This window comes from Ananas comosus, linkage group 10 (assembly GCF_001540865.1).
Source record: "Ananas comosus cultivar F153 linkage group 10, ASM154086v1, whole genome shotgun sequence".
Lineage (NCBI taxonomy): Eukaryota > Viridiplantae > Streptophyta > Magnoliopsida > Poales > Bromeliaceae > Ananas > Ananas comosus.
Window position 1 is genome coordinate 2,084,347 of NC_033630.1, and position 10,190 is coordinate 2,094,536.

Genomic DNA, 10,190 nt, shown 5'->3' on the forward strand with positions numbered 1-10,190 from the left:
TGTGCATGGTTCAAATCTGCTGCCTCAAGAAAGCAATCCCGACTACTCTACGCAGTTATACAAATTTTTATAAATATAGTGAATTATAAATATATTTCTATAAAATTTAATTTTTATATATTATTTTTATAAAAGTTCTAATATTTTTAAATATTTTTTTGATTTAATTAAAATACTATTTATTTTATAAATAAAATATTTTTTTTATCATCACAAATATATTCATTCAAAATTTTCAGCTGTTTTAATCGAAGAGAAATAAAAAAATCAATTCACCATATTAACTAACTATAATTAATTATTTTGTTTATAATTAATTAATTTTTTTTAACGAATGGCCAATTTGCATAAAAAATCCACTTATTTTGGGCTTTTGCAAAACCGGGCCACCTATTTTTATTTTTGCAGATTCGGTCCGCTTTTTCAGCAAACTGACCAAAATATCCTTATTACTTTTTCTCTTTCCTCTTTCTCTCTCTTCTTCGTTTCTCTCGTTCTTTTTTTCTCTCGCCGGCAGAGCGGAGGCGGAACGGAGGCGGAAACGGTCCGTCTCGCCTCTCACCCTCATGCTCTCGCCCTCGCCCTCGCCCTTGCCCTCGTCCATACACCCCCCATCTTCCTCGCCTCCGACCCCGCCAAGGCCGCGCCGCGACTTTTTTTTTTTGCTTTTTTCTTTTCTTTTCTTCTCCGACTCTTCTCCACCGTCTTCGACGACGACGCCTTTCGCCTTTCCCCGCCCTTCTCATCTCTCCCTCTCCCTTATTTTCTGCCGCCTCTGACGACGATTTATCTTTGCCGGCGCCGACGTCGACACCGTAGAGATCACTGCGGCGCTACAGCCTCGGAGCGGAGGGTCCTTAACGGCGTCGTCACCGGCGCCGTAGCTGTTGGCAGAGAAGGTGACAAAAAAAATTATAGAAAAAACAGAAAAAAATAAAGATAAAAAATTATATAAAAAGAAGGATGAAGATGAAATTGCATCTTTAATTACAAAAAAAATTATAAGTTGCACTATTTAAGATGTAAACTGCTGCTTTAAGATAAAAATTATACTCTTTGAACGAAAATTATACTATTTTTTATCTTAAACTGCATCTTTTTAAGTGATATTTATACTGTTTCTCTTTTTTTTGCACTGTTGCTCCTCTTGTTGCACTGTTTCTCCTCTTATTTACACAGAAATGGTACAACAAGAGAAGAAACAGTATAAATATCTCTTAAAAGGATGTAGTTTCTCCTCTTATTGCATTGTTTCTTCTCTTGTTGCACTTTTTCTCCTATTGTTTACACAGAAATGGTGCAACAAGAGAAGAAATAATGCAACAAGAGAAGAAACAGTAGATATATCTCTTAAAACAGTGCAGTTTCTCCTCTTGTTGCACTATTTCTACTCTTATTTACACAGAAATGGTGCAACAAGAGAATAAACAGTGTATATATCTCTTAAAACAGTGCAGTTTCTCCTCTTGTTACACTGTTTCTCCTCTTATTGCACTATTTCTCCTCTTGTTTACACAGAAATGGTGCAACAAGAGGAGAAACAGTGCAACAAAAGAAGAAACAGTATAAATATCTCTTAAAAGGGTACAGTTTAAGATAAAAAATAGTATAACAAGAGGAGAAATGGTGCAACAAGAGGAGAAACAGTGCAACTTTTGTTTAAAGAGTGTAACTTTAATCTTAATGGATGCAGTTTACATGTGAAAAAGTGTAATAAGAAGAGAAACAGTGTAAATATCTCTCAAAGAGTGTAATTTTCTTTTAAAGAGTATATTTTTCATCTTAAGTAGTACAACTTATAATTTTTTTTGCAGTTAACAATGCAATTTCATATTCATCCTTTTTTTTTGTAATTTTTTATCTTTATTTTTTTTCCTGTTTTTTCTATAATTTTTTTTTGTTACCCTCTCTGCCAACAGCCACGGTGCCGACGACGACGCCGCTAAGGACCCCCGCTCCGAACCTGTAGCGCCGCAGTGACCTCCACGGTGTCGACGTCGGCGCCGGCGAAGATGCATCGTCGTCTGAGGCGGCAGAGAATGAGGGAGAAGGAGAGATGAGAAGGGCAGGGAAAGACGAAAGAAGCGTCGTCGTCGGAGACGGTGGAGAAGAGTCGGAGAAAAAAGAAAAAAAAAATCAAAAAAAAAAAGTCGCGGCGCGGCCGTCGCGGGGTTGGAGGCGAGGAAGGTGGAGGGGTGCGTGAACGAGTGCAAGGGCGAGGGCGAGAGAATGAGGGTGAGAGGCGAGATGGACCGTTTCGGCGGCAAGAAAAAAAAAAAAAGAGAAACGAAGAGGAGAGAGAGAGAGAAAAGAGAAAAAGTAAAAAGAATATTTTGGTCAGTTTGCTGAAAAAGCGAACCGAATTTACAAAAATAAAAAAGATGGCCCGATTTTATAAAAGCCCAAAATAAGTGAATTTTTTATGCAAATTGGCCAAAAATTTTAACGACATAAATATATATTTAAAAATATCAAAATTTTTATAAAAAAAATATATAAAAATTAAATTTTATAGAAATATATTTATAATTTATTATGTTTACTACAAGATTTGGTTTACTCTGAAGAAAAGCAAGCCACCCTCCCCACATGCTATGCTTACAGAAAATCTAGCCATTTGGGATGTCGACCAATATTGAAACAACTCTCCTCACACATGACCACCTTCAAAGCACTTTACCACCTCTGATGAAATATCTAATGTAACCCTGTAACCCCCCCTCCTCACTATTCTTCTCAGATCCCCAAATTTACTTTATAAAGAAACCAGCTTTATACCATCACGTCCCTTAATTAATGCTTCTGTATATACAAACAAAATACGACCAAAATAGAGACTCTATAGCAAAAAGGAGGCGTCTATAATAATATAGTAATAATATTATTATGCTACTGAAGATGATGTTATATATAAATACAGCGTTTAAAGACTAAGAGAGCAACCGGGGCCCACCGAGAGAAAAACCCACCTGATCGCATCGTGACCTTACAACGCGCCAGGGGTCGCGATCGGGCCCCACCACCCACGATAAGGCGCAGCCAATCACGACCGTCCATCTCCCGAAGCGAGATACACCTTACACTGTATCAGCGTCCTCCCCACTCTGAACCCCGGCACCACCGTAAACCCTACGATCGGCGACGTCCCTCCGCCGCCGCCGCCGCCGCCGCCGCCGCCGTTCTCCGCCACGCTCTCCATGTACACCTCCGAGAACCTCTCCCCTCTCCGCGCTTGGAATATGATGCGATCCCTCTCCGTCACCTTCCCCTCCTCGCCCTCGCCCTCGCCCTCGCCCTCGCCCTCGCCCTCGAAGGCGAAGAAGAGGCATTGGAGGAGCCACACGCGCCGCGCCGCTTCCGCGAACGCGGCGAACCACGGCGTGTCGGGGAACCCCCGCCCCGAGCTTACGAGCGCTCTCTGATCGAGATCCCCGAAGAAGGACGACTCCATCTTGGGGTGGACTAGGGTGAGGTACTTCGCCCTGTAGAACCTCCCCAGTGGCGATCGCGGGGCCCCCGCGTCGAGGAAGTGCTTCGCCCTCGCGGATTTGAGCTCCGTGAACTCGTCGAAGAATCGGCGCCGGCTCCAATCGGTCCCGACCTCGTCTAAGGAGGCGACGTTGAAACCCTTGCGGTGGAAATCGGAGAACAGCTTCCGCGAGACGTAGGACTCGAACGCGAACCTCCGATGCGCCGGGTGCGGAGCGATCGCGCCGCGGCCGGCGCCCGCCGCGGCGGCGGCGGCTGCGGCTGCGGCGAGGTCCCACCCCGCGGACTCCATCTCGCGCGCCATGGATTTGGCGAAGGAGCGCACGGATTTGACGGCGCAGCGGAGCGCGGTGAGGAAGTGGGTGGGGTTGAGGCCGGAGAGGTGGAGGTCGTCGAGCGCCGCGAGGGAGCGCCCGGGGCGGAGCCGCGCCTCGAGGGCGCGGACGCGCTGCTCGGCGCCGCGGAGGTCGTCGCGCGCGGAGAGGACCTCGGCATCGCGGAGCGCGATCTCGGACTCGAGCTTGCGCGCGGTGATCTGGTAGGTCCTGAGCACGTGGCGCTGCTCCTCGACCTGCGCCGGGAGGGCGAGCGGCGGCGCGGGGAGCTGCTTCTTGAAGAAGCACTGCTTCAGCTCGGAGAGCCGCTTCAGCTCCGCGACCACGGCGCGGTCCGCGGACTCGATCGCGTCGGGGTCGTACGGCGACTGCGCGAGCTGGAGCTCGGCGTACGCTGCTTTCACCGCGGAGACGCTCGCGAAGACGCTGGCGAGAAGCGCTTCCGCGGCTTCTTCTTGCTCCGAGAACGACGCCTTCTGCTGCTGCTGCTTCTGCTTCTGCTTCTGCTTCTGCTTGTGCTGAGGAAACTGCAGCTTCTCGGGCTCGGGCATGAAGAACCTCTCCATCGGGGCTTCGGAGAGCTTCGCGGAGAGCTTCAGCTTCTCGATGGCGTCATCGTCGTCGTCAGGGGCGACTCCGCCGCCGCCGCCGCCTCCGCCCGCCGGAGCGGCGCCGGCGCGGCGGAGGCGGAGGATCTTCGTATAAGCCCTCGCCAGGGTGCCCAAATTGGGAGGATGTGCGTGTCTCGCGGACTCCATTCACTCTTCAAAATCGTTTAATTCCTGCACGGAAAATACGAAAGAAACGAAACGGGAGACAGGGATGCATAAATAGCATGGATTTAAAATATTTTTAGAGTTGCATTCGCAAATAAAACGTAAAATATCTAAAGGGAACAAAAATGTGAACCAGGATGTACAGCGTTCAATTAAGAAACATTACTAGTACTAATAATGAGGAATATCTTTATCAGAAAGGTGATTAATTGTGGACTTAAAACATTAATTTATACTATCGAGTACCAAATACTTTATGTAATCAAAATTTTCGTTATTAGATTTATTCTTTTGATCAATTTTACTCGTTAAATCATACTATTCAACGAACTACTCACTCAATTCTAAAAAATTACTATTATCCTAACTATATATATTTTTTTATTTAAAAATAAAAAATCTAATAACATCAATAATTTTTTACTGTCAATAATATAATAGTCTAATTCTTATTAATACTTATTTGTTTTGGGACATTGGATTCTCGTGAGTAGCAACATAGAAACATGCTCGGGTTGTCAGGGTCATTGGATTTGGATCAAATTAAAAGTTCAAACAAGTACTTGATCTGAGTTGGGTGGAGACCCAGGAGATAGAGGCTGTCCATCAACAACAGGGACCAAACAAATGTTTGGGGAAGTTTCTAGACTCTACATACATATATAACCACTGAAAGGAAGGGGATCAGTTAATTAATTGTTAATAAGTAGCATTAGTTAAAAGCATGACCCTAAAATTCAGTAATGGGTATTAGCATCTAACTTGCATGATGGAGATTAGATGCAAAGTTTAGCAAGAATAATAGCTAAAGCAATACTAGGACCAAGCAGAAATAAAGCATACAAAAAAAAAAAAGCAACAATGACTAAAATGCATGTCAAAAAGTCTCTACGCTAAAGCCCAAACAAGATGAGGAAAAAAAGTTAATTTCTAAACACATTTTAGCTAATTAAAACAGATTCATTTTAGATTGAGAGGAAGAGAGAAAAGAAAAGGAGGGAAAAAAAAACTACTTTTATTTTTTATTCTTTTAGCTCTTCGCATAAAAGAACTTCCAAAGTTTAGGGTATGGTACCATATACTTATTAATTACCGTGTACTTTTTTTTAATAGGGAAAACTTTAAAAAAACTCTTTGTGATTTCGTAGTTTTTTACTTTGCCCTCCTATGGTTTAAAATATATCAATTTGCCCCCATGTGATTTTTTGTTTCTCTTTTTCTTATCAATTTCATTATTTTTTTTTTTTTAAATCAGTGATAAAGTTAAAATTAAAGAGTACTAAAATAATATTTGATAAATTTAGATGAGTATTTAAAGTTTTTTATATATAATTTAATGAAATATTAACGAAAAAACTACCGAAAAGATAAAAACGAAACTACAGGAGAGCAATTTAATATATTTTAAACCATAGAAGGCAAAGTGAGAAACTACGAAACCACAGGGGGGTTTTTAAAGTTTTCCCTTTTTAATACTTGGGCTACCCAATGTACCACAAGAAATAAAGAACCGAACTGAACGGTGAGCTCTAGAATCTAATAAAACCTCTACCTACGAAAAGTGAATCCTCTAAATTGCGAGCAAATGGTACTCGAATTATAGAAGCTGCAAAAGTTCTCCCTTGCGAAGGGCCATTGTTCATCCAAACATTCTCTCTCTTATCCCTGTTTTCTTTTCTTCTTTCTTTTACTACTTTATCCTTTCTATACAACTTTTGAGAGGTCAAATTCGTACGTTTTTATTACGTATAATGTGCACATTTCACACTAGCTAGTTAAAAGTTAAAACTCAATTGCGTAGCAGCGTTATTCATATGGCGTATACACTAACTTCGCTTTATTTGGACATGACGGAAAGGGATAGAGTTTGATAAAGGTAATGGCTATGGTTCTCCTTTTGTTTATTTATTATGTTGATTCCTATATCAAGCCCATTGAATAATAGGTTCTGCATAATTTTAGATTATTGTAATCGTGCCTACATGCAAGAATGGGACCTACCTATAAACATATTTTTAACCTATGCTCAAATTAGATGCATTTGAAAATACAACAACAGTACAGAGTAATTTGGAATTTGCTCCCTCACCCAGTTTTTTACATTTTTTTGTTAAAAAAACTTTTATCTTCTAAGAACAATCTCACCCTCACATATTAAATAATAAAATAATTAAATTTGTGAATTCCACTTCCAGCGATATGCAATTAATAAAATTTTCCCAATTGCAGCAGCACTTTCGACAATAATATATCACCAAACGAGCTAAATGCAAATATAACTACTGAAACACCAACTAAAATACACTCTTATTTACTCTGAGACTAGATTTTTGTACTCTCAAGAGAAAAATTAAAATCCATTAAAATCTTAAAACCAAACGGTTCTCTTTTGTGTTCAAACACTCTCCCTAATTCGTAATAAATTTAAATACAAAATAATAAATAAATTAATTTGGAACCATAGTTACTACTTACCACGCAATTCTATAACCGCTCCCTAAAAAGTGAGGGCCAATGTACACTTACTAGACGGATGTAAAATTTACATTCTAGCATTTAAAAGACTAGAAAATTTACTCACCTCTCATATTAACTTCTTTTTTTTTTTCTACTACTAAAGTTAAGAATTAATATTCATAATTTTAAATTTAAAATCTACTTATATTATATTTTTTTTGGCTAAATTTATTTTTAAAATTAAAAAAAAAAAGAATATAATGAGTTAGTGTAAAGGTGTAGTAGGCGTAGTATTTTCTTTTTCATATGTATTTTGCCAGATAGGGCTCCCTCAAACACTTTCCCAGCATTTTTCCCTCCCAATCCTATGACTCTCCCCATTTCATTGTCGAACATGTCATTCTCAGCCCGTACGCTCAGAATCACGTGCCACAACAGCACTCTCAGGTTCTGAGCAAAGAGGAATTCTGCACTGTCACACTTGCACCACGTCATCAATAACAAGCCAATCACATTCCTTCTTTTTCAAACAAAAGTATAATAAAAATACTTTTTTACAATCATGATGGAACATATATTCTTCAAAGGATTAATTTGATTGGTTTGTTACGCCACGTCACTAATATACCCGTTGCATTCTAGAATTTTCCTGAGGGGACCCAAGCGGTTGCAAAAATAAAACAGTACACAATTACACGCGATCAGTCGAGATAAAATCTACAGTATCGTACCTATATCATCAGTAATAAATTAATTATATTTTTTACCGACCGTCCCTAGAACAAGTGGTAAAGAACTTGGTGATTAGTATCCGAAACTCAAATTCAAATTTTAATTGATTCACATTTTTCAGCTAAATTTATTTAAATAAACGAAACGGATAGTGTGCTATCTATCTCTCAAAAAAAAAAAAATTTTTTAAAAAAACATATAACAAAATTATTTTTTAATCATAATAGGATAGATGAATTTAAAATAAATAGAAATATAACTGATATATTATAAATTTTTTCCTACGCACATACATACGAGAATAAAATTAGAAAAATATTACTTGTACCTCAAAAACAAGTGTATAATTTACAAGCAACGTTTCCTTTGCAATACTAAAATTCACCCTAAATTCAATAATATTTTATAAATTTTAAAATTTGAAAGAGTAAAATATACACCTTTATATTGTGGCGTGTACGGAACATTTTTCATAATTCACAAAAAAATTAATATAAATAATATAAAATTTATGCTTACTTCTTAACTATATATACAAGCAGCATAGCTCATAAAATTATACTTTATACTACATTTGAAAGACAGTATATTTATTTGAGACCAAAATTTTAGTACCGCAATATAGGATCGTACCGAAAACTTATCGATACGGTACTAAAAGTGCATATCGGATCGTACCGAAAACTTATATATATATTAATGCTATATAGTATATATATATATATATATATGCACATAATAATATAAAATATTTTTTTTAGCAACAAAATATTCTAATTATTTATTATGCATTTTTATCAAATTTTTTAAATTTTTTTGAAAAAAAAATCTTACTAATTTAAAAAAATAGAAAATTTTAAGCTTTGTCATTGGCACAAAACTGTATCGTGCCGATAGTTTTGTTGCATGATACAGTACGATAAATACAGTTCGTATCGATGGACACTTAAATTTTTGTCCTAGACTATATTGTCACTCCCTACAGGAAGGTTTTATCTGGATGTCCGTATGAATTATGTAACTGTAATTTAATAGAATAGTTTAGTTTATTTATAAAATTAATTTATAATTTAACTATAATAATATATTTTAGACATTAACTAACACATTTTAATTATAAATATTATAATAAAAAAACTTTTAATATCAAACAACATATCGCTGAGTATTTATGCATCACCAGATACAAATATGGTCGACTACAAGATGATCCCCAAAATTCAACGGCTGAGATCAACGACCGCTCAGATGAATTAGTAATCTGGTACGGCGAGTCAAAGAGAGAGCGATCCTAATTCCTAAACAGGAAGTAATAATTAGGTAGATTTCTCCTAACTACTTTATTAATTACCCAATCATTCCGATTTGAAACAATAATCCCTCGTTTTCGATTCGTAAATTACGCAAAATGAACTCCGAATTTGGGCAACAAGAGAGAGAGAGAGAGAGAGAGAGAGAGAGAGAGAGAGAGAGAGAGAGAGAATGGGAACTCACCCGGGATTTAGAACTGGGGCTCGTTCGAAGCTCAATCGCTCTCACGGAGCTCTCCGCTTCCGATCCGAAGCATAGATTTTGAAACAAGCGCTCCCCAAATTGGAATTAGAAGCATGAGATTTGTGAATCCAAGCGAGATCGAAAATGGAAGGAGAGAGAGAGAGAGAGAGAGAGAGAGGGGAGGCGCGGGAAGAGGAAGCGACGGGGAAGGAGCGCGGATGTAGAGGGGAATACGACGACATTGGTAATTAAAAAACCCTAGAATTTGGCTCTACCTTGTACGTTACTCGTTTTTCCTAAAATGCCCTCGCGTTCTACAAGCTAGGGTGCTATGAGCCAATCGTACTGCGGGGGCGCCATCGTAAATACAGCACGTATGCGTTAACATAGAGGTAACGTTCGGGTCAGTAGATACAGAGCTCTTTGTTTTCTTCCCCCTTTTTTTTTTTTTTTTTTTACAATTGTGTTGTCATTATTACTGTTTAACTCGTGGGAAAGGAGAACTGTAAAAAACTTTAGATGAAAATGTATAAATTTTTTTTTCTGAACTATTTCTTACTTTAATGCAATATTTTTTTTCAAAAAACGTTAATAATTATCTGATTAGTATTTTGATCATTTTTTGTCAATAGATTTTAATTTAATCAAGCCAATTAAATTAGAGTAGTTCAGATGATTCACACTGTTACTTTTTTATTAAAACAAGGAAACGAAAGCTATTAAATAATTCAAATCAAAAAATAAAAAACAAAAATATCAAAACCTAAGTTTTTTAGAAATTAGAAAATCAAATCAAAATATATTATAATACAGAAAAATTCCAAAAACTTCTACCAAATTGAGATGGAGAAAACAATTAGGGACTGTATAGTTCCTCAAAAAACATATATAAAAAAATATTAGAAAA

General features: G+C 38.1%; 1 protein-coding gene across 1 annotated transcript; it reads right to left on the reverse strand.

The window, feature by feature from the left end:
• Positions 2,750–9,454, reverse strand: LOC109716752. Its single transcript, XM_020242307.1, has 2 exons — positions 9,284–9,454; positions 2,750–4,606 (listed from the first exon to the last, which is right to left on the reverse strand). Exon 2 carries the CDS (start codon positions 4,580–4,582, stop codon positions 3,044–3,046), a length of 1,539 nt encoding a protein of 512 aa, XP_020097896.1. The 5' UTR covers positions 4,583–4,606; positions 9,284–9,454; the 3' UTR covers positions 2,750–3,043.